The sequence below is a fragment of the Mytilus galloprovincialis genome, chromosome 9 (genome assembly GCF_965363235.1).
Source record: "Mytilus galloprovincialis chromosome 9, xbMytGall1.hap1.1, whole genome shotgun sequence".
Taxonomy (NCBI): domain Eukaryota; kingdom Metazoa; phylum Mollusca; class Bivalvia; order Mytilida; family Mytilidae; genus Mytilus; species Mytilus galloprovincialis.
The window spans coordinates 31,862,343-31,888,490 of record NC_134846.1 but is presented as its reverse complement, the minus strand read 5'-3'; the positions used below and the strand labels follow the sequence as shown (position 1 = coordinate 31,888,490).

General features: G+C 32.5%; 2 protein-coding genes across 2 annotated transcripts in view; one reads left to right on the top strand and one right to left on the bottom strand.

Annotated features, from left to right (window-relative positions):
• Positions 1 to 452: 452 nt before the first annotated feature.
• On the top strand, positions 453 to 12,856 carry LOC143044814 (integrator complex subunit 15-like). The gene is made up of 7 exons (XM_076216990.1): positions 453 to 584; positions 2,386 to 2,609; positions 3,326 to 3,535; positions 6,667 to 6,835; positions 8,042 to 8,491; positions 9,728 to 9,779; positions 12,353 to 12,856. The coding sequence occupies exons 2-7, from the start codon at positions 2,409 to 2,411 to the stop codon at positions 12,423 to 12,425; spliced, it is 1,155 nt and encodes a 384-aa protein (XP_076073105.1). The 5' UTR covers positions 453 to 584; positions 2,386 to 2,408; the 3' UTR covers positions 12,426 to 12,856.
• A 3,266-nt stretch (positions 12,857 to 16,122) lies between these two features.
• The window catches only part of LOC143044813 (ribosomal RNA-processing protein 7 homolog A-like), a 47,901-nt gene continuing 37,875 nt past the window's right edge, over positions 16,123 to 26,148 (bottom strand). Inside the window, exons 6-9 of the mRNA XM_076216989.1 lie at positions 22,189 to 22,286; positions 21,417 to 21,569; positions 17,194 to 17,242; positions 16,123 to 16,244 (exon numbers count right to left, since the gene is read on the bottom strand). Of these exons, the coding sequence (XP_076073104.1) occupies positions 16,159 to 16,244; positions 17,194 to 17,242; positions 21,417 to 21,569; positions 22,189 to 22,286 (386 nt within the window). The 3' untranslated portion in view covers positions 16,123 to 16,158. The remainder of the gene's footprint in view (positions 16,245 to 17,193; positions 17,243 to 21,416; positions 21,570 to 22,188; positions 22,287 to 26,148) is intronic.

Sequence of the window (26,148 nt, the reverse complement as noted above, 5' to 3'; positions counted from 1 at the left end):
ATGGTTCAATGGTTATAGACTATAAAGTATTTGTGTTTTGGTCGAATACTGTATTCGGTGTATGAAAATATTTTACATGTCACGGTTTGTCATTTTCACCTTGACATGTACATCATCATCATCAGGCATATAATTATAGAAAACAGTGGCGGATCCAGAACTTTTCCTAAGGGGGGGGGGGGGGGGGCTGGGCCTCCAGTCATGCTTCAATGATTCCCTATATAATCAACCAAATTTTTCCCATAAAAGGGGGCCCCCGGGCCCCCCAGGGCCCTCCCCCCTGGATCCGCCTATGGAAAACCAGGTTTGTGTTCCTGTTCACTTTTACGCCTCCTCTCCATACACAAACATTTTTTAGTCTTATCCCACAAACAATGCATGAATATATATATATGACAAGATCATTATGGTTTCTATTTGTGATATTTGAATTTTGGTGATTAGTCGGATCGAGAAAACTGGTTCACGGTCCATGTGAGCATTCATTCACGGGACCAGTTTAACTGTGTTGGAAAAATTTAAGCCGGTAGAAAATTAAAGTTTTTAACAAAAAGGACACAGTATTACAAGACTGACATCGATGAGTATGTTTGGAGGAAGTGTGCCTTTGAATTAAATTTTCATATTTAAAGGCAACGCTGTTAGCATCGGCAATCTTACCCAATCTAGCTCTTTTTTTATTTTTATGCCCCACCTACGATAGTAGTGGGGCATTATGTTTTCTGGTCTGTTTGTCCGTTCGTCCGTTCGTTAGTCCGTCTGTCCCGCTTCAGGTTAAAGGTTTTGGTCAAGGTAGTTTTTGATGAAGCTGAAGTCCAATCAACTTGAAACTTAGTACATATGTTCCTTATGATATGATCTTTCTAATTTTAAAGACAAATTAAATTTTTGACCCCAATTTCACGGTCCACTGAACATAGAAAATGACGGGAACCTGTGTGATATCCAGTAATGGCGGACAAATTTAGCAATAAGGTGTATTCAACATCAGTCCCTGTTGACTCAGGAGTACCACAGGGCTCAGTCCTTGGGCCAAGCCTCTTTCTATATTAGATCAACGATCTTCAAGAAGATTTAAATGCTACAGTTCGCCTGCTTGCAGATGATACCATCGCCTACCTGACAATAACATCAAAAGACAGCGGAAAAATATTACAAGAAGACCTTGATAAATTAGCTGAATTGGAACAATTTCGGTACCTTGAATGACCGAATAACACTTGTAATGACTGAATAACACTTTAAATTTTAATATTAGCACATATTGGTGACTTTTAAACATTGATTATTAAATAATAGTATATTATCGATGCATTTTATAACTCATAAATGATTTATAGAAGGCACATAAGTTCATAAAATTTTTTAAAATTTAGTGTGTACATCCAATATGGTGACCACGGAAATCACAGTGGCCGCCATGATCGATGTATCCACTAAATTTACTGTGCACTTGTTTTCACACCAATGCAGACCATGTGACCTGTACATGTGTTCATGCTTTGTTTAAAAGGATCTGACAACGCTACATATGTATGTTTTACCTTCTGTAAAACAGACTTTGCAGGACCCTCTAGATCAAGTTGATCTGGTTTTGTTGTAATGAATAAAACACACCTTAAAAAATCATATGCAGGAATGTCATTAGCTCATAATTATAATTATCGCTATTTAACGAAATTTTCCTCTGATCTTGCTGACTGATAGATCATACATTTTTAGTTTTCTTTCTCAGCAAAGTCTATTGATATGAAAAATTATTGCTAGAAACTAAGGACACATGTACCACTTGTGACTTGTCATGAAATTAACAATGTCGTCTTAGATAAAAATTAAAATAGCAATAAGCAGATTATCATTTGTCATCTCAACTTGTTTGCTTTTCTCTCTTTCGCCGTACCGGCTCTTAAGGGAGAAAATCAATCTCCTTGAGTTGATCAACAATAGTCATAAAAACAGAATGGAATATTGTTAGATCTTTGTATTTTAATCAGATTGATCCCCCACTTTGACAAGTTTGACGTTTGGAATGAAAGTTGATAGCTTTACCATGATGACCATGATGACAATGTGTTCCATTTCAGTTCCATCAAAACATACAATCAGTATTTAAGATAAGCATGATAAGCTATGATCATGAGGATTTATCAAATTCAAGTTTTGGCAATTAATGAGTTGAAGATACAAATTAAAGTTACTGATATTACATGTATTAGGGGTAAATGGAAGTCAGAGAATTTCTTTTATAGATTCATGCAGTTTAGCAGAACTATGAATATTGAAGACCCATTGGTGGCCTTCGGCTGTTGTTTGCTCTTTGTTCGGGTTGTTGTCTCTTTGACACATTTCCCATTTCTATTCTCAGTTTTATGTATTCTTTTTCAGATAAAGGAATGTAACAGCAGAAGATGACAACCAAAATTTTACAGAAGTTAAGACCTCTTGACTTCCCAGAATGCTCTAAGCAGGCTATCAACTATCTAGTTTCCTGTTTCTCATCAGATGACCATGGATCTTTACCTGGGTTATCAGGGACACCAGAAAATTTGGCACAGGATGTTGCTAGAGATTATATTTTATTTACATCTCAGAACCAAAGAGGCCATAGAGTAAGCTGTACACATATCTTTAGCTCGTTCTCGCTGTTCATCTGACATTGGCAAAGATGCAATTGTTTATTATCATGATTATGATATTGATTCATGTAAATTTTATTTTATTGCAAAAAAAATGTTTTTTTGATTTATTAAAAAAATCATTTTAACCCAGAGGCGACTTAAAGGAGGGGAGGGGGTGGAGGCTTTGAAGCTTTGAAACATAATTAACTGTTATAAAAAAAAAGAAGATGTGGTATGATTGCCAATGAGACAACTCTCCACAAGAGACCAAATGACACAGAAATTAACAACTGTAGGTCATTGTACGGATTTTGAATGTCTTAAGAATTGTGTTATGTTTTAAAATTGCAAATCATACGGAGAATGTTGTATTAATGTCTGAATGTTATTGAGAAAACAATCCATAAATGATAAAGATAAACACTTCCAGGAAAGAAATTTTTCTACTTGTCTGTAATCCTCTTTGATGGTTTTGTATATATTCCTGAGGCCTGACCGCAAACATGCTTCAATATATAACACAGTCAAAGGTTTACAATTTATAGAACAAATGAACATGTACATGTAAAACAAAACAAAAATGAAATTCCATTCAGCAAAACTTGAAAAGCTTTTTAATAGAAATATTATGAAGAGATATTCATGAGTTTCAGATAATCACATTTAGTTTACTTCAAAAGTTTTTATCGTGTATATGTATATTTCAGAGATTAAATGCCATACAAGAATTACATATGTTAGAGATGTTATCTACAGCTATTGATGAAATCTCCCAGGGATCTCGGTATAAATTATTTAATGTTATATTTGGTGGTAAACATGAACCAGTGAAGACAAGTTTACTGACAAAATTAGTGTCATTAGCTCTGTCTGTCAGATGTGGAGCTGTCCTAGACTGTGCTGCCCTCTGGATGCAGGTAAGTAACCAATAGAAGAGTGTTGTTATACGACCGCAAAATTTGAAAAAATTTTCGTCGTATATTGCAATCACGTTGGCGTCGTCGTCTGCGTCGTCGTCGTCGTCCGAATACTTTTAGTTTTCGCACTCTAACTTTAGTAAAAGTGAATGGAAATCTATGAAATTTTAACACAAGGTTTATGACCAGAAAAGGAAGGTTGGTATTGATTTTGGGAGTTTTGGTCCCAATATTTTAGGAATTAGGGGCCAAAAAGGGCCCAAATAAGCATTTTCTTGGTTTTCGCACTATAACTTTAGTTTAAGTTAATAGAAATCTATGAAATTTTGACACAAGGTTTATGACCACAAAAGGACGGTTGGGATTGATTTTGGGAGTTTTGATTTCAACAGTTTAGGAATTAGGGGCCAAAAAAGGGCCCAAATAAGCATTATTCTTGGTTTTCGCACAATAACTTTAGTTTAAGTAAATAGAAATCAATGAAATTTAAACACAATGTTAATGACTACAAAAGGAAGGTTGGTATTGATTTTGGGAGTTAAGGTCCCAACAGTTTAGGAATTAGGGGCCAAAAAGGGACCCAAATAAGCATTTTTCTTGGTTTTTGCACCATAACGTTAGTATAAGTAAATAGAAAGCTATGAAATTTAAACACAAGGTTTATGACCATAAAAGGAAGGTTGGTATTGATTTTGGGAGTTTTGGTCCCAACATAATAAGGGGCCCAAAGGGTCCAAAATTAAACTTTGTTTGATTTCATCAAAATTGAATAATTGGGGTTTTTTGATATGCCGAATCTAACTGTCATGACTGTGTATGTAGATTCTTAACTTTTGGTCCCGTTTTCAAATTGGTCTACATTAAGGTCCAAAGGGTCCAAAATTAAACTTAGTTTGATTTTGACAAAAAATGAATCAGTTAGGTTCTTTGATATGCTGAATCTAAAAATGTACTTAGATTCTTGATTATTGGCCCAGTTTTCAAGTTGGTCCAAATCGGGGTCCAAAATTAAACTTTGTTTGATTTCATCAAAAATTGAATAAATGGGGTTCTTTGATATACCAAATCTAACTGTGTATGTAGATTCTTCATTTTTGGTCCTGTTTTCAAATTGGTCTACACTAAAGTCCAAAGGGTCCAAAATTAAACTTAGTCTGATTTTAACAAAAATTGAAATCTTGGGGTTCTTTGATATGCTGAATCCAAAAATGTACTTAGATTTTTTATTATGGGCCCAGTTTTCAAGATCTAAAATTATTATATTAAGTATTGTGCAATAGCAAGTCTTTTCAATTGCACTGTATTGCGCAATGGCAAGAAATATCTAATTGCACAATATTGTGAAATAGCAAATTTTTTTTTAATTAGAGTTATCTTTCTTTGTCCAGAATAGTAAGCAAGAAATATCTAATTGCAAAATATTGTGCAATAGCAAGATTTTTTTTTTAATTGGAGTTATCTTTCTTTGTCCAGAATCAACTTAAATCTTTGTTATATACAATATACAATGTATATTCACTTTTTACTACCAACTGATAAATTAAAATAATCTTTACCATTCAGTGATAACAAGCAGTTTTTTTACATCTTTTAAAATATTTTATGATGTATTTAAATGAGTAGTTATTGTTGCAAACTCCATTAGAAATTTTAATTGAGATTAGTTTTGGAATAGGGGAAAGGGGGATGTGATTAAAAAAATTGGGTTCAGTTTTTCTCATTTGAAATTTCATAAATAAAAAAGAAAATTTCTTCAAACATTTTTTTGAGAGGATTAATATTCAACAGCATAGTGAATTGCTCTAAGAGAAAACAAAAATTTTAAGTTCATTAGAACACATTCATTCTGTGTCAGAAACCTATGCTGTGTCAACTATTTAATCACAATCCAAATTTAGAGCTGAATCCAGCTTGAATGTTGTGTCCATACTTGCCCCAACCGTTCAGGGTTCAACCTCTGCGGTCTTATAAAGCTACGCCCTGCGGAGCATCTGGTTTACATATAGTTTACTTACAGTCAGTCAGAGTAGCATCATTATTGTTGATTCATCCTCAAAATCCATGAAATATTTGCTATTGAATGTTATGTAAACGACAATCAACCAATCTATCATAATTAGCAATTATAAAAAAAAAAAAACACACCTGTTTTGAAAACAAACTGACATTACTTTTAAAAAAATAATACAACATAAAAAACAAGACTGAGCAACACAAACTCCATTAAAAACTGGGAGTGATCTCAGGTGCTCAGGAAGGGTAAGAAGATCCTTTATTGGTCATGTAAGTACAAACCATTTCCATTGGTGAATAAATATTAGAAGGGGGGAAAAGATAATTTGGGGAATTCTGCACAATTTTGAAAGAATTCTTGTTGGGATTTGGTCCCTTTACCAAACCCTAAGGATTGCAAGATAAATCCTTACCAGTAACTGATAACATGTATGTGTTTGACAAATATTGCAATAGTTCTGTAATCAACAGCTTTTAGCCTTATTTCTATCATTGTTCATCATGTTCATAGAACTGTGGATTCAGTATTATTTGTGGGATACCAATTTTAGTGGATTTCGTGGGTTCAGACGAACCACGAAATTATTAAAATGTTCAACAAACAACACATTTTCTATTATAAGTTATATGGTTCGCTACTGACCCCTTACGGATCCATAGAGGGTTAGTAAAATCCATAGGGGGTGAGGCCGGAGGCCAAATCCCCTATGGATTTTATTCACCCTCTATGGATCCGTAGGGGTCAGTATTAAACCGTATAATGAATTTATCGCACGCTGGACTTTTTCTGCCGGTTTTGTTGAAAAAAAAACCAATGTAACACAACAACATTAATAGATGACGTCACCATTAACGCGTCATGAACCCCCTATGCAATTTACTCACCCCCTACAGTCTCATAGGGGGTCACCACGTGACGGCATTAAACCAATCACAACGTGATAATTTACCCGCGGTGTGATAAAGGCTTGTATGCAGACTTTGGCAAAACAATGAAATTAGATATCCACAAACATGCATGTTTTCCTTAATTAGTTAAATGAATCCACTGTAAAATAATTAATTGTAGGGTATAATATGATACACGTTGCTACATAATATACTTTTTTTTTCATAAGGAGCAAGGTTGCCATAGTGATGGAGTATGCAAACTTGCTCATAGTTTGGTAGAAGAATATTGTATGTTGTACCCCAGTGTCAGTGAAGCTTTCCATAGTCTACCAAAAGTGTCTCCATTATTTACATGTAATTTTATATCAGCAGCCGTCACCATATTTTACTTTAATGGTAAGTTATATTCCAGTGAATCTTTAGATAAGTGTCTCCATATGAAATTAAGAAGGTGTGATATGATTGCCAATGTGACAACTCTATACCAGAGACCACATTACATAAAATTTAGCAACTATATGTCACCATATGGTCATCATCAATGAGCAGAACGCATACAGCATGCATGGAATACATATAATTTTATGTCAGTACAAAATGTAATAGTCACTTTCTACCAATATGTGGCCATTTCATTTAGCTATTTTCAAACTGATTTTTTTAGATAAGCAAAGTTCTTAGTTTAAAACTTTTTGTACAATTTATATTCTTGTTATTTTTGAACTAGCAAAAGTGAATCACTTGCAAAAAATTAGTTGGTTTACAGTACTTAAGTAAGTCTCATTACAAATACTGTCAATGGACTGTTTTTATTAAGTAATTAATGCCCTTTAATGACTATTGTAAATGTATTAAAATCAATCTTTAAATATGATTAAATGGATATAAAACCTAACCTGACATAAAAAATGAAAAAAAAAATGAGATGTGGTTTGATTGCCATTAGACGGCTATCAACTAAAGACCAAAGGAACAAGGCTGTAAACTTCTACAAAGCATGTAACCTCCTTCAACAATGAGCAGAAAACATACTGTACTTTAAGCCATTAAACATGTTAAACACCCAGTTACACCCTGGAATAAAAAAAAATTGAAACAATTTAGTAGAGATTTTCAGAATTCAGTAGAGATTCGCAGGAAACTAGCGGTATGATTTAGTTTAACATTATCAAACATCAAACAATTGTAGCAGATAGGAAAAAATATGGATATGGTTATTCATGTTGTACTTTTAAAAGGATAATTGATAAACTAAATGTGGTATGATTTTGACTGATGTACAATGTACATGTATGCCACTAAGTCTATTTCTTATTGATTGACATATGAAGTATTTTTCTTACTAATTAAATACAGTTTAAAATTTAGAATGGAAATGGGGAATGTTTCAAAGAGACAAAAACCCAGCAAAGAAGCAGAAGGCCACCAATGTGTCTTCAACATAGCAAGAAAACCCCGTACCTGGAGGCAGACTAAAATTGGCCTCCAGTTAAAATGGACGTCACTCTAAACTTCAAAATATATAAATGAACTAAAATAAAAAAAAACATGCAAGAGGAGCAAAGGCCAGAGTACAGTTAAATTATATTTCTTTTTTTTTAGATAATCACAACATTCCACCATTAGGACTATTAGATGCCATTACAGATTGGATTTCATCAGATTCTTGTTTGTGTTTTGAATCAGTCAGACTTGTCAGAATCCAGTCAAGTTTCTCTTGTCCTGTTTTTGGTCTATTCCGCTGGTGCATTCTGGGTCATTTAGTGACTGCTTGTAACCATGACAAAAAAATTGACATGGAAACGTCAACAAAGACATTTGCCTTACTTTCAAAACTTCATTTGTGTATTCTCCAAAATTTACAAGCTTACAAAAGCATGGAACTTAATCAGATTTTGTTTCACTTACAAGACTTTATTAGCATTGCCACTGCAGTGAGACAATGTTGTCAGAACTGGAAAATAAGTGAAGATAATTTTTACATGTTGATAGAAAGAATTGGTCAAGTTTTACAGGTTGCCATAGTAACAGAAAGTTTAAAAATTGATCAAGGTAATTTTTATTAAAAGATAATTGATTTTGTTTAATTCAATTCTTTATTGTGTTTTTTTAATCAACTTTTTTGTATTGATTTTAATTGTAATAGCATAATTTTATTTGCATGTCAAAAATCCAAATAACGTTATCAAGTCTTTATCTAAGTCATGAAATATTGTTATGAACTCAAATGCATGAGATATTTTAGAATTTCTTCTTTGGATAGTGTCATATTTTCATAATACCCTCAATCATGTCAATAGATATAAGAAGATGTGGTATGAGTGCCAATGAGACAATTTGTAAAAGAAAAACCATTATAGGTCAAAGTACGGTCTTCAACACAGAGCCTTGGCTCACACTAAACACTTAACAGTAAGCTACATGTATAAAGTCCCCAAAAAAACCTAGTTTAAAACCATTCAAATAAGAAAAACCAATGGCCTAATCTATAATCTATATAAAAAATGAGAAACAAGAAATACTTGTCATTCTTGTAACTACATCAAGTTTACATGTTTATTTGGAACAGCGATTAAAATAACTCAATCATATAATAAGTATAACTTTTGGCTACAAAAAGGTCTACAACTCATAATCGAAAAAGCTAAAATCGTGAACGTCACCTTCATTTCTTCACAGGAAACAACATATCAGAATTATCAGTTACTGATTTTCCCTTCGAAAATCTGGTTAAAAAGGGAAAATAGCTCAATTGCTCTTAAAGGCCTCAAACACAATTATTCTTACCCTTATCTACAAAGCATTTTTTGATAAAAGTCAAATTGAATTAAAAAATTTGCACTGCATCAAACATGAAATAAACTGAACTGCTTATAGACCATTATTATCCTAATAAAATGTGCTTGTCCCAGGAAAATACATCAGTGCTTTTCCTTTTGAGAGCCCTATTAACATACCAATGGTAGGATTTGAATCTTGAATAAATGATGAAGGCTAATTTCTACCCTAATATCATTTTGGCCAAATCACTACTTTTACTTTCAACAGTATTTTTTTTCCACATGTTTTACTTATTTCAATATATATATGCAACTGATAGGACCACTAAAATAGTAAACATTTCAAAGAAAACAGTAGACAGAATACTTAGGAAGACATACCCCATAGGAACAAAGGGAATTAATTGTGGGCTGAGGCCTAAAGGTTAAAACTACTTATTGTCTTTTTATCTTCATTATACATATAATCTCTGAATTTCTTGTAAATATTTTCTTTCTTTCTTTTCAGTGACAGGAACAGAAGGTTTGAAAGAATTATGCAGCATACTTCCACCAAATAGGTATTAATAGAATTAATTACAATATACGGTATTCAGATCAAATAAAATAATATGTGTGTTTCCTATAACATCTTTGAAAAAAATAGGTAGGTAGATAGAGAATATTTTATATTATTATAATTTACAATTTTTTTATACGTTGAATCTAATGGTGAGAATTTCTGACTTTTAGGAAGTTTCAAAATAAATAGCTTTTCATAAAAATAGTATATATTGAAAGGGGAATAATTAAGAAATAAAAAATACAAGAAACTATATAGAGGTCAATGTGCTTGTTTTTGAGATATTAGCCATTGAAATTTTGGCAGGAAAATGTTCTCTCTTGATTTTTCTTAGCTTTATCATTGACAAGTTAAAGTTCTCAAAAACTATTAAAAAATAAATAAGATTTTATAAGACTTTCATAAATTACTTATAATTATACATGCAAAAGATTTACAAAAAGAAAAGTAGGGGTCAATAGGCAATTTTTTTAAAAGGCATTCAAATGGCTAAAACCAGAGGATTCTGAAAATCTGACAAAAAATCCAAAACATGACAAGCGAACATCCTTAACAGTGCTTATTGAAAAATGACAATAAAACCTTTAAGGTAGGCTATTTCTTGGCTTAAAATATAGGGTAGGAGGGAAATAGGAAACACACATATTTTTTTATTTGGCCTCAGTAGAAATATTGTTTTTTGTGCATGTCCATCATTTTAGTGTCTAAATTACCAAACTCTTAAACTCATTTATTCAAGAAAATGAAAGATGAAAAAAAAATCACTAACTAGATAAATTTGGGCTAATGTGAACTGTTTTTAAAAAATGATATGGTTTATTGGGGAGAGTACAAATTTTCTACTAGATACTGTTTTGATTCGTCATTAAACCAAAGTTATTTCAAGTTTCATAATATTCAATGAGTGTTTGACAAAATTATTGTATTTAATTTACTTCTGAGTATTACTCTGTACTGAATTGAACCAGTATTTATACCAGTAGAAATAAAACATCTCAACAAGGGAAATAATTTGTATTCAATTTAAATTTTAATACTGAATTGTTTCTTAGAAGTGAATTTAATGAAAATTCCCTTATTCCATTTATTTTTGAGTTAAACCAACATAATCATCATAATTCTGAAAGAATTGAAAAATTAGATATCTTTTTTGTTCTTAACCCAGGATAAAGGGGGGTTCAACTATATGGCCCCATTCAAATGCATTGATCGCCCAAATAAAGAGGGGAACCCCTCCGCTTGATCTACCACTAAGGAAGTAGAATATCTAAATGTGTAAGGTAGCAAATTGAAATTCTTACGTTGTTTGTCCATCTGGTACAATGGAGGACAAATTTCATCTTTAATATATTGATACATTGTAGTATTTGATGTTTAATATTAAGTTGGTACCAAACACCTCGACTACAATTAATTTGGCTTGTTTAGTTGTCATAAAATTTTGACATTTTATTTACTTGACCCTTTGACAAAGACATAACAAGAATGTGATTAAAACACTCAGCTGATTTTAAAGAGTTACCTCCCAGTAGTGTTATGTACCACCTTAAACATAGATCATGATCAGCAACTCAATTTTGCCTATTACCTTGAAGAAAAAAGATAGAATTTAACTAATTGTGTATCTTGCTTGATGATATTTTATCAATGTCTAGTGTACCTGTCTTGATTTAATATTGCGATTGATTTTTGCTAATTATCAACCAACAATACAAGATCTTACTAAGGGACGACATCAAAAGATCAATGTAGAATAAAAAACTTAAATCAAATAGTTTGGGGTGGGGGGTTAAGCTGCTGCAAGTTTTGTTTATCAGACATTGATTTTTACATTATGTCCATATTGGTCAATCAATTTTTCCCAAATTAAGTTAAAGAGGGCGGCGGGGGGTCAGTGAAACAACTATGTAAATTAAGTTTTTTATCCTTCATTGAACTTTTGATGTTGTCCCTAATGACTACAATAGTAAACAACAAATATGAACATAAGTCAAGATATATATATAGATTACGGTGACCTATAGTTGTTAATGTCTGTATCATTTTGGTCTTTTGTGGATAGTTGTCTCATTGGCAATCATACCATATCTTCTTTTTTATAATATCTACCACTGCATAGAGTGTGATATGATATTTATCCACTCAAGACAGTTAAATTTTCAAATTTAAATATTCAATATTTAACTGTTGAGAGTGGATAAATACTGTATTGCAAAGCTTTGGTGGTGGAATCTGTTTCTCTAATGATTTTTTAAACGATGAGCAGACAATCATAATCTCACTTTTCAAATGATCTACAAAACGAAGTGTTCTCTCTTGTGACAATGCAGGCATGGTTGCCTTTTTCAATGACGTCAAAATAGGAGTTTCAGAGGAAAGCAAGAAAAATTGATGTCATAATAGAATTTTGACCAATGGCAAACTGAGATCAAACTTTTAAACCACACATTGATTAAATAAAAATAATCAACATGTCAGAAAAAGGATAAATCGAGTTAGAATTAGAGAAACAAATATATTTAAAGTTTTGTTTATATAATAAATGAATGATTTGAAATTTTGTTTTCACAGACTACTCAAGATAATATACAACCACCATTCACAGAGAGGAAATCAACATTTTCAACCTATGGACACATCATGAACAATACAAACAAATATTCAAACTTTTGGTGCTTTTATCTTGTGACGAACAAATGGAATTGAGAGTATAACAATGCTTGTGTATGATCAGACTGATTTTTGTCCAGCAAAAAATCATGTGTTGATATCATGACTTTTCAAGATTGGTTTATAGATCTTGCAATTCAATTTGTCTATTTAGAATCTAATGTATTCTGGGTAATATTTTCAAAAACCTACACCAAAATGTTGTGATTGGTTTAAAACGTTCTTAACAAAGGAAATTTAACCAATGACTTAACACTATTTTCATTTTGGTGTACGAACAATGAGATTACCCATAGTCAAGTAGATTCTGAATAGGCGAATTGTCAAAATAGTTAAAAATATCAGTCAATATTCAATAGTGCATAATACATTTTGTAAATAAATAAAAGATGCTACAACATTGAATTTGAGTTCCCTGTAAGTTCATTCAAATAAACCAGGATTTAAGATTTTGTATGTCGGAGCAGCATTTGATCCACAAAAGACTCATCAGTGTGACACTTAAATCAATAAAGTTAAAAAGATCAAATACAATATGAAGAAAATGCAATTGCTATGTTTTATTTGACCTTGAACCGACCTTAAACCCATTTTTACAGTTCATTGCTCAATTTTGAGTTTTTGTTTTGTCTGTTGTTCTAATACTATAAGGAATAGGTCAACTATATTTGGTGTATGGAATGATGTTCATCTGGCTATTATTAATTGACCTTCACCTCTTTTTCATGGTTCATTGGTCAAACTTAAAGTTTTTCAATAGACCACTTTCGAGTTTGTCTGTCACCGGAAAAAACTCATCAATTATGCATGCCTTTATGACGTCATTTACCAGATAGAGGAGATCGCCTGTATCCCTGCACTACTAACGTTTATCAAGCGTCTTAGTGATTGTCATTGGGTAGGATAAACTAGGAATAATGGTTGTTGTATAGGTACTTAATCACTATTTCCAGTCAAATTGCATTAACTTTTTATTCATTTGTGGGCAAGTCATTGACCATCTTTTGGTAATACAAGTCTCTATATAGATATAAGAAGATGCAGTATGAGTGCCAATGAGACAACTCTTGTGAACCACATAAACAAATGACAACTACTCAACATCAGATTCCTAACTTAGGACAGGTGCAAACATTTGCAGCAGGATTTAAACATTTTAATAGGTACCAACACTTCACCCTTATCTATACATGTATCTGCCTTCTGTGACTTTTGACTCTGAGGTGGGTCTCATTAAGATGTAAGCATGATGCATGATTAGCCGATTTTTCATAAGCATTTAATGTGAAAAGTCAAGAGTGAAAATGGGAAACAGTCAGGTGAGACATGTGAAACAAGTAAAAACTGTTCACTGATGATACCCCTGCCAAAATATTTTGGTAAACAGGAAGTTGTTGAGTGATGAATCTGAAAATGCATCACACGGTATAGCTAACTCATATAAACCCTGAAACCAAATTTCAGAAATCCTTGTCTAGTAGTTCCTGAGAAAAATGTGACCAAAGTTTTCAACTTGGCTATCATTTGTAAAATGATACAACTGTTTGGTAAACAGGAAGTTGTTGAGTGATGAATCTGAAAACGCATCACACGGTATAACTGATTTATATAAACCCTGAAATCAAATTTCAGAAATCCTAGTTCCAGAGAAAAATGTGATGAAAATATTCATATTGATCACCACAAAAAACTAAAATATAGATTGATTCTTGGTTCACACTGTACAGATTTGTTTACATTGTTTAAATTTGAAGATAAATGTCTTTTCATGTACTGGTAAACCTAAATCCTTTACAGGTCTAGATCTCTTAACATTGTGTATAGTTAAATGATCTGGTATCTAACGCTATTCTATCATAAAAATTTGTATGGGTTCCACAGAACCCAGTGTCTCACCTACTATATGAAGCTAATAAATATTTTAGGAACTTTAACTGCAGATTGTATACATGTAATGTTAACTGGAAGAAAACAACGTAAATAATTAAGTAACATACAGGAAAAACAGGAAATATAATTTTACAAAATGTCCTTGTAGATACTAGCTATTGATCATTAACAAGCTTCAGTTTAAGTTTGGTAGAAATCCAGGTTAGTTTAAGAAAGTTATTAAAATTTCAAAAACTTTTAACCAGAGTGAATGTAATGTTAACTGGTTGAAAAACTAAGTCCATTTATACATTGTAAGAAAAATACAGATAAACAGAATTTTTTTAACAAAATTTATTTCTGAATACTATCTGATGATCATAACCATGCTTCTGTCCGAGTTTGGTAGAAATCAAGGATAGTTTGAGAAAGTTATTAAAATTTCAAAAACTTGGCTACAGATTGAACACCGATGAGGGAATATAGGATCGCTATGTCTCGCTTTTTCGACAAAAGGCTAATACTCAACAAAAATTAATTATATGTTGCTAAGAAATAATTCATGGAAGCCATATATTTTTGGAAATTTACACATGGCCCAGGCCGTGTAAATTTCTAACAATCTATGGCTTCCATGAATTATTTCGATTCTAATAGGACAAATACGGTCATTAAAAAACTGAAGCGAGGATGGGTATGCTGTGTGTGTGTGGCTGTTCTTTTTTACTCCCTGCTAGATAAAGCTCAAACATTCTTATAAATCTGTAGCTTGCATGGATAATTTCATGAATTACCGCTAGAAAAAAATCTGTTTGATTTTTTTTTAATTCTCAAACCAAACATATGCCATTTTTAATTGACATGTTTTTCTCGTAAGCTACAGTCAAATTCAAAGTTGACATTTCGTAACTAAGGAGCCGCCATGTTGACTTGCTATGTGAATAATGCAAACGAATAGAAAATAAAACAAAGCCTACCTTATTATACGAATTTCAATGGTTCACGTAACAGAAAACTTTCAACTCTAGCGTTTTCATTTGTATGACGTCATGTTTTGAAATGACCTACATGTGTCAAAAACATTGATAGACTTTCGCGGAATTTAATTTTATTTTGCAGATTTCTCCGCACTCTTGTAAATTACTTGTGTTTATTATGCATCCGAAAAAAGAATAATAGTTATTTTGTCTTATTTTAATTGCAATTTTTAAAACAATAAAATCGGCAAAGGATTAGCAAATAGGTTCCAATACATGTGGATTTACATGGGAAGTATATTGTAACAGCCATTATAATGTATCTGAGTCTGCGCTAAGTATAGATATATGGAGAATTTTATCACGGTGTTGTTTACAAAGCGAAAGAAGCATGTCATATTAGAATCTCCAGTATTCAACAGATGCTGCATGAGCTGAGGTCCCTCCTACATTATATATGTAGACGTCACCAATATAATTTATTCCAAAAGATCAATGTTGTGACCTAAGCTTTGTTAACACACTATTTTGAAATCCTTGTAGGCTAAGCTTTGACTCAGGATCTATATTTATACTGTAAATTAAATTACTGCGTGCATTGATCATTACGATTTTGTCATTTTAAACTAAAATACTATTTTAATTTTAGCAATATTGAGAAATATCCTGTTTAATTCATATAAAATTTTCAAAATGCAAGATTAAATTATTTTGATTATAACCCTGTCCACATTTTTGGCAATAATACAAACATGGCAGTAATTTCTGAATTTACAGTAAATCAGATTGCATCTACACTATTGGAAAAGGAAAGATACTAAAGAATTACTAATAACTATTTTATTTTATCAAAATAAAATTTCAGTAAGGTTTAAATTTCCGAGCTGCCTTCATCAGGGATATCCTCTGTTTATCTTCTTCAAACTTTTTCCGTAACGTAGCTATTTCTGAAAATATAAAGGAGTACAAGATAATTGAAAAGTGATGAAAAAAAATCCAAAAAAAATCCAAACAAAATCCAGTCAATTAATAAAATTATTTCCTTTTATTTGAAAAATGGCTGCACAAAGAACCATGGCAATATTTTTAACTCCTTGTAACAGTGTAATGTTCTACGTTTCAGGTTTAAATAAATGAAGGGAACATATGAGCAATTTTCACATTTTTATTTTACAAAAAATTCCACATTAAATATTTGATTATATCAATATTATAATTATATATATTATCTTATGGAAACTCAAGAGTATCTATTTTTTTCTATGAACCACCAAATCTCTTTGTTTGTATAAAAAAAAACTTTTGAAAGTAACTTTCAACATGACTTCTTTTGTTTGAATGCACATAGTAACTGTGGATCCCTATATTATGTAGAAGCTGTACAAATTTTCATAGGTTTAAGAAAAAATTGTATTTCAATATGAAAAAAAAAATATGTGGTATGGTTGCAAATGAGCCAACTCTCCACAAGAGACCAAATGACACAGAAGTTAACAACTATAGGTCACTGTATGGCCTTCAACAACAATGAGCAAAGCCCATACTCGAGAAAATTTGATAATTTTGATATCTGTTTAATCCCTTATACACAATATTTCTTCAAATTAAAGTGCTTGTAAGCACTGAAGGGTAAAGATTGCTTTAATTTATCAGTGGGAAGTAAAATCTAATATAAAGCCTTGGTTGTACAATGTAGATGATTCAAATTAGAATTCTGGACAAAGGAAGATAACGCCCAATTTTTAAAGATGACCTTAACAATGACATTGATACATGTTTTAGATTCCTGCATCTAGCAAAAGTTATGTAATTTTCTTGACAAGTATAACATCTTTTTGTGAATTGAATATCTTAGCATATCTTACATAAATCAGATTAAATATTCACAAAACTTACCATTTCTTTTGGTTTCTCTCGATTGAAAGGTGTAAAAATTCTTCAGTTCCTGTAAAATAGACAAATGCACTTAGTCTAGTATTAATTCAAACTCATCACATACAATGTCAAATAACTATAATGAAATCTGTGTCAAAAACCTTTACCACTACTCGGCTTGTGCATCCATATTTTAAAAGTAATATCTGACAAACAACAGCTTTTCAGAATTTTTGTTGGACCTGCAAATATTCTTGCTGATTTTTAGTTTTATCAAATATTAAATGAGTAACAGATAAATTTTTATAAGAAAAACAAAAGACAGGAGGTCCACCTTAAATCTTGAATGAAATACAATTGAAAAACTCAAAATCAACCAATCTAAAAAAAATTGTAATTAAATATGCGAGTACAGGGAACTACTGCATGTTCTGTAAATTAAGAAATTATTGCATGCATTTATCATTGCGATTTTGTCGTTTTAGACTAAAATGCGATTTTAATTTCTGCAATATTGAGAAAGATCCTGTTTAATTCGATAAAAAATTTCAAAATGCAAGTTTTATTGGGATTATAACCCTGTCACATTTTTGGCAATAATAAACAAGAGGCTCTCAAGAGCCTGAATCGCTCACCTTAATTTTTTTGGTTAAATCTCTCATCAATGATTATTTTGGCTTTTCAATTTATTTAAATGTTCTTTGAATCGTCCTATTTTCTTCAAAAGCAAAAAAAAATCATTTTCTCCTATGTTCTATTTTAGCCATAGGAGCTATGTTTCTGACATACAAGGAAATGAAATATAAAATTTATGCTAAATACTCTGAAACTCATTTAGCCTAAGTTTGGCTGAAATTGATACAGCAGTTTCAAAGGAGAAGATTTTTTAAAGTAAGTCAACATGATGAACAAATTGTGGAAAAAGTTTTTAAAGGGCAATAACTCCTTAAGGGGTCAATTGACAATTTTGGTCAAATTGACTTATTTGTAGATCTTACTTTGCTTAACATTTTTGCTATTAACAGTTTATCTGTATCTATAATAATATTCAAGATAATAACCAAAAACTGCAAAATTTCTTTAAAATCATCAATTCAGGGGCATTATACCTGAAAAACCAGTTACCCAATTCGGCTGAAAATTTCAGGACAGGTAGACCTTGACCTAATAAATACTTTAACTTTTTGTCTTATTTGCTCTAAATGCTGGAGTTTTTGAGATATAAGCCAAAAACTGCATTTTACCCTGTGTTCTATTTTTAGCCATGACGGCCATGTTTTTTGATGAAATAAAAAATAAAGCACAAACTTTATTTTATACACCCTACTGATCATTCAGTTGAAGTTTGGTTGAATTTGGTTTAGTAGTTTTAGAGAAGAAGATTTTTTAAAGTTAGCAAATATGATGAACAAATTGTGAAAAATTGTCATTAAAGGACAATAACCCCTTAAGGGGTCAATTGACAATTTTGGTCATATTAACTTATTTGTAGATCTTACTTTGCTGATCATTTTTGCTGTTTACAGTTTATCTTTATCTATAATAATATTCAAGATAATGACCAAAAACTGCAAAATTTCCTTAAAATTACCAATTAAGTGGCAGCAACCCAACAATGGTTTGTTTGATTCATCTGAAAATTTCAGGGCTGATAGATCTTGACCTAATGAACATTTTTACCCCATGTCAGATTTGCTCTAAATGCTTTCGTTTTTGAGATATAAGCCAAAAACTGCATTTGACCCCTATGTTCTATTTTAAGTAACGGCGGCCATGTTTTTTGACGGATCAAAAATCGAAGCACACACTTTGTGCAGGATAATCTTAGGAACAATCATGCTAAGTTTCATCCAAATCCATTCAGTAGTTTCAGAGGAGAAGATTTTTTAAAGTTAGCAAATGTGATGAACAAATTGTGAAAAATTGTCATTAAAGGACAATAACCCCTTAAAGCGTCAATTGACAATTTTGGTCATATTAACTTATTTGTAGATCTTACTTTGCTGATCATTTTTGCTGTTTACAGTTTATCTTTATCTATAATAATATTCAAGATAATGACCAAAAACTGCAAAATTTCCTTAAAATTACCAATTAAGTGGCAGCAACCCAACAATGGTTTGTTTGATTCATCTGAAAATTTCAGGGCTGATAGATCTTGACCTAATGAACATTTTTACCCCATGTCAGATTTGCTCTAAATGCTTTCGTTTTTGAGATATAAGCCAAAAACTGCATTTGACCCCTATGTTCTATTTTAAGTAACGGCGGCCATGTTTTTTGACGGATCAAAAATCGAAGCACACACTTTGTGCAGGATAATCTAAGGAACAATCATTTTAAGTTTCATTCAAATCTATTCAGTAGTTTCAGAGGAGAAGATGTTTGAAAAATTGTTAACAACGACAGACGACGACGTCGACGACAACGACGACGGACGCCAAGTGATGAGAAAAGCTCACATGGCCTTTTAGGCCAGGTGAGCTAAAAAACATTGCAATAATTTCTGAATTTACAGTATCAAATATCTGCCAAACACAGATAAAATGAACTGACATAGACAAGCACATGCATTTTACTCAAGTGGGCTTTCTTTTGACCATAAGAAAATTTCAAAAAAATATTTGATAAACTTTTCTAATTTTGTTGACAATCAATCGCCATTCACCAGACATTTTCTTTAATTCATTATGTACAATTAGACAAGCACACTGACAGTAAAGCAACAAAGTTATTGCCCGTAACTGATTATCAATTAAAACAAAACACATGATTGCACAGTGGCTTTAAATACATGTCAATGTAGAAAGTTTGTTCAAGTGAAACTTGAAAAGACAACTTTCAAGTTCGTTGCATTTCCGTCAAAAACTTTGGTTTTGGTGAACATCATTTGTGCATTTAGGGGCTTAGTCACTTCTTTTCCTAAGTTGAGTAAAAATGATAATGATATATTGCGTATTAATTGGCAAATTATATTCTTATAACTGATATTCAGCACTGATATCATTAGGGAATTCTGTTTAAGTACTTATGGAACATTTATTATTTCTAGTATATCCTGCACAATGAAGATCATTAAGAGGCTTGTTGAACTTTAATGGAGCAGGGATACAGCAAGGCTTCCAAAACGGTCATATATTCCGGTCATTTGTATAATGTCCGGTAAAAGTCCGGCTGGGCAAAGCATGAAACGGTCATAAACTTTTTAGTTTTCAAGGCTTTTTCGGTCATTTTATACACGATCTTTTTGACCCAACCTTTTGCCATTAACATCAACACATTTCCGGTCATAAATGTGACATGATGATTAATTACTATCAAAACAACACCTAATCCAATACTTTCTAATTTTAATCAAGGCTAATTAGTAGTTGGACAGCTGAAATCTACCTGTTCAGGTGACAGGTGAACTATGTTCAGTACCGGACATCGTATAAATTGATCGGTCTATTCACAATTTTTTTCTTACTTTTTAGCGGTTTGTTTCTTATTGATTTAGTCCAAAAGATTAAAATTATTAGAAATTAGTTTAGCAACATGATTTGATGAAAAATTTAAAAAGGTTTTAAATGAAAAATCGTCAGAACTACGTCGTATGAACTAGAACATGTGTGCGCATGTGCACAGGTGGGAAATTTAATTATGCATCCTACATTTCTTCAAAAATGCTAAAATTATCATTGATATCTGTATCTAACGTTCATTTCAAATATTTTGTTGAAGAAATAACGTGGAAAGAGCTTCTTCACTCAGTCGTGCTTTGTAAACATTCACGGATTTTACGTATCCGTTTATGGTCCATATTTTACCATTGTCAAGTCAACATCCGGTTAGAACAATGTGAGATTTGACAATGTCATTTTGCACAAATAAAAAGTCTAAGGCAGATATGAGCACGCTGATGTGCACACTTTGAATGATGCACTGCCAATTTAACAGTTACATCCGAACATCAAATTCATATCATATCATATCAAAGTAAAGTTTAAAATCAATGTTTTTTTTTAAGCAATGTCAATCATTGGAATGGCCATCTGATTACCATAATTGCCTTTTGTGACTAAGTCTTAAGGAATTAAGGAATTAAAATCAGAATCGGATATGAAATGTCCGGCTGGCTCAAATATTTTTTGGAAGCCCTGGGATACAGGGGATTCCCTCTATCTGGTAAATGATTCAAAAAGGTCCATAAAATTGATGAACATTTCTGGTGAAGGACTAACTCTAAAGTGGTCAATTCTTACCATATTTTGCTTCTTCTTCCTTTCTATTTCTGTAAGTTTGGACTCCATTGCTTCAGTTCTAGGAACAGCTTTGTTTTTCTTGCTGTGTCGGGTGACAGTAACCCATCCATCTTCATCAGGTACACCCTCCTGCTCCATGGCCTTTTTCTTGTCCTATAATAGAAATATCTCATCTCTGTATTTTCTGAGGGAATGGTATCTGTAGATTTGTTATCAATCCTGGGATATTAGTTTTCATTGATTTCACACATAAAATTATGTAAAAGTACAAATTATTATTTTTTTTTACAAATATACAGGGGAGGATCCAGCCATTTTAAAAAGGGGGTTCTAACTACATTTTGTACATGCCCTCATTCAAATGCATTGATCGTCCAAACCCCCCCTCCCTTCACCTGGATCCGCCACTGAATATATCATACTTATATGATATACAATAACTTATGTGTTTCTAAATTTTCTGTGTCGTCAGTCTGTGATGTTAACCACTTCTTAATTCATTTTTTTGTACTTGTAAAATTTTTGTATATTATATATAATCACAACAAATATTTCTGTAATATTGAGGCCTGCATATTGTTTGAGGCTTCAGTTCTAAGTGTAACATTCATTATAAGGTATACTACCTTTATATAAATTAAATGCTACTCCTTCAACATAAAATATATCTTTAAGAAAGTTAGACACGCTCTCTGTGCTGTTATTCAGGATGTACATGTATGTTTTAATACTCTGTTGTATAATGGGGAAGGGGGACAAAATGTACACATACCGCCTCCACAATTTTATCATAAGACTGCATGTAGGTGTCTATTTCAACCTGTAACTGTTTCACATCAACTCTGCTCTTCTCGTATTCGTCACACCATTCTATAAATAAAACGACAAAATACATGTGAACAAAGTTTCAGAATTAACAATAAATTTTTTTGCGACCTGAACATGCTGAACAACTACTGAGGATTCATTATTATTGGTTGGATACCAATTTTCGTGGATTTCATTGAGACAAACTTAAGGAAATCACGAATTTAAATGTTCAATGAATTGCAAATTTGTTGTATGATTATGTGCAGACTTTTGGGCCACCACGAATTCAAATATCCACGAAAATGCCAATTTCTTCCCATCCACGAAAATTGGTACAGACGAAAATAAATGAATCTACAGGAGTAAAACTAACATTCACTCAGCAAAAAATCCTCCTACAACCCCATCCAACAACCCCAAACAATTCATTCAGTCGTCACCTATTTTAATGTTGGTTTTTTTTCTCAATAACAGCAATATTTGAGTTTGGGATATTTAAATTGGTAAATAAATTAATTAGAAATATCATTATAGTCATTTTCCTTCAATGAATATTTCTTCCTATAAAATTTAATTCTATGTTCACTAATTAACCTACACAAGGCTTACATTTATTATTGACTGCATTTAATCAAAACTGGATTTAAAATGTATATACATGTATGTAATACCTCGTATTATTAATGGGAATGTACACATTTTTGTAGTTTGGTTTAAGTGTTGAGGACACTAACCCTAGACCAAATTTTGCTGGATGTGAGTACAACCTTTCACACTGGGCAGACTTAACTTTAAGACATATTAACACTGGGTAGACTTATTAACTTAACACCAATTCAACTCAGGTAAACTTAGGAACGACAGGGGTTAAAAAATTTTGTTACAGCTAACTAGCCCAGGACTTATTGGCAGCAGGATTTTACTAGCCCTGTTGGAACAACTGCTAGTCCATCAAAACTGACCAGCTAGCCCTAGTATGCCTTAAAAATCAAGAGTTTGCTGCATAATACAAAGTGGGTGTACTTTGTTTTGAAGGAGACATTATACACTGTATTTAATAATTTTTGTTGATATGTTATTTATTCTTTTGGTGCTTAATCTAACTTAGTTGTTCCCACATTCAAATCAGACTTTTTATTGGCGTGCTTGGGACAACTAACGTCAATATTCACAGAGCATTGTCTGTTTTTTTCATCAGCAACAGCCAACCTTGCCAGGGGAATCATTGTGTCCCAGTTCTGCCAACTTTTCAGGAAGTGAATGCGTGAATTTTTGGCCAAATTGTAAAGATCAAAGAGAAAAAACAATAGATTAAAGGAAAATGCCGCCAAATAAGCATGAACATGTGTGAGTCTCGCACTAAAGACTTGACAGCCCTGCTGTCCTGGACACTATTATTATTTTGTCCGCGGCTTTTCCCTGTCGTATTTAGCATTTTGGGGGGATGAATTTTCAGCCTCGTTACTCCTTTCATCTACTGTTTTTCGTTTTGAAACTGACGAATTTCCTGCGGTTCCCGTACTAAATTATTAAGAAATATTTTGTTGCATGGTTTCGTGCTCAAGAGCTGTGCAACAAGACAGGTCAATACCAATCAATACATCATACCCCCAAATACCGTTAATTGAAAATCCCGGCACGATAAGCAATGTACAATACCCTAAGCCATGGTATGAGAAATCGATATTTAAAGTACGAGAATTGCAATCAACACATGATACCAGGCCACCCAGACATGCCAGAGTTATTTGTTCTATTTTTAAAAATATGTACAACAGGACCTGTACAAACCAGTTCAAATTCTTGGAATCCCGGATGACTTAATTGAATCGAAATGGCTAACATAAAGCAGGGCTTTCAATAAGTTTAGAAGTAGGAGGATAAAACCAAAAAATAGGAGTCCCATCAATGCGGACGGCGAAGCCGGCCGCGGCGACGAGCTTGCTCGTCGAACCTACGGCCGGGGGTCTGGGGCCCGCTCAAGGGCCCTGGAATTTTTTTTTAAAATGGTGCAAAATCCTGTATTCTGGGAGTCTCCTGGACCCTGTTTCAGTCCTCTCAAAACATCATTTTTTTAATGAAGATAATGTAAATGTTTGATTAAAATTTGTAGCATGGTTGGATTTTCTGTAAATACAGATTACATTTATATATGCATTTGATCCAGACTTCAACTTAAAGCTTGTATTTGAAGTTGTTTGAGAATAGCAATGACATGGTGATAATATAGGGAAAGATCATATTTATTCATTAATAAAATTTTATTATACTTGATATTATGCTTGAACTTCTTGAGTTGATTTGTATTGATTTTCATTTCAGGTATAAAGGGTGAAAAACTGAAAAGTATCAATTCTTCATCTTATGTTTTACTGCCTAATATTACCAAAACTGTATGAATTCAACTCTAGTAAATTATATATAATGAGTAAAATTTGATGTACCCTAAATGCTTTTTACATGGAAGGTAAATTATAAATTATCCCAAGACTTTATGTAAATTTGTAATTTGAACTAGTCTATGATCAATTATGAACATTCACAGACAAGTCAAGGTAAACATATCAAAAAAAAAGAAGATGTGGCATGATTGCCAATGAGACAACTATCCACAAGAGACCAAAATGACACAGACATTAACAACTATAGGTCACTGTACAGCCTTCAACAATGAGCAAAGCCCATGGTGATAATGATTATGTCAGATGATGGATCTGCTTAATTAAAGAAAAATATAATTGATATTGATTAAAATCTTGTATCTTGTATCTATCATCCTGAGTATTGCTACGGCAGTTAACATTCAGTTCAGTAGATACAACAGAGGCAGACAAATCCTTAACAGGATAATAAATTATATGATCCTTGACATGGGCATTGAGTGTGGGTACATCGTTGTATTGTGCATTGAAGTAGTGGCCCCAAATTTGACAGTGATGCTTTACAGATACAAAGAAAAGAAGATTGCGACACCAATTTATTTAATTTCTAATACAAAGCCAACATAGTTATAAAGGAACATGTCCATATAGTTCACTCTATGTAATAGGATTTGAATCTAAAACAAACGTGGGATCGGTGTCCTTGCGAACACTTGGGTCAGTGGCTGTACGTTGTTTATATTGGAGTTTGTTTGTTTTTTATTTTAGTTTAACATTGTGAAAATATACAGTGTTCTCCTTTGAATAAGTTGTATTTCCATTCAATATTTATAAAGCACCTTGTTTTTGTATTTTTCTAATCCATTGACTGATGTCACTTTGTTTTCGTACACGCCTATTAATTACACCAATCGTAGGTCGTTTAAGAAAACCGGTTGTAAATCGACCAATCAGGAGTCTGTTTACGGACGGTGTTCGGGTGCCTTCTGCTGGTTTCTACTTTCAGTAGTTTTCGCCCACTGTTTTCGCCTTACTCTCCTTGTTGATAGCGATCCCAGCCTAGGCGTTCGTGACTACTCGGGTCACTTCACGTAGATAGGGAAAGTTTATAAATATCAACCACACTTTATCGGAAATCCCCTGGTTGTGTCAACAGCGTAAATTTCCCCTTCAGTCATTTTTATTGATTTTTTAATTTTACAATTTTGAGCAAAGTAGGCGGCGGATTTCCTTCAAGTAGACGACGAAAATCGCCGCCTACCGCCTTCTATTGAAAGCCCTGCATAGAATAGTAATGAAGGGATTTTTCACTTTCTATTTTGGAAACGTCAAGAATTTTTTGTTACTAGTCCGTCGGGCATATCAGATTACACATTTTAATTGTCCGAGACGTAAATGATCTAGTCCCGGCGTCGGGCTAGTGGATTTTTTAACCCCTGAACGACATCAAAAGATCAATGAAGAACAAAAAACTTAATTCAAATAGTTTGGGGGTGGGGGGTCCAAATAGCTGCAAGTTTCGTTTAAATTGACATCAATTT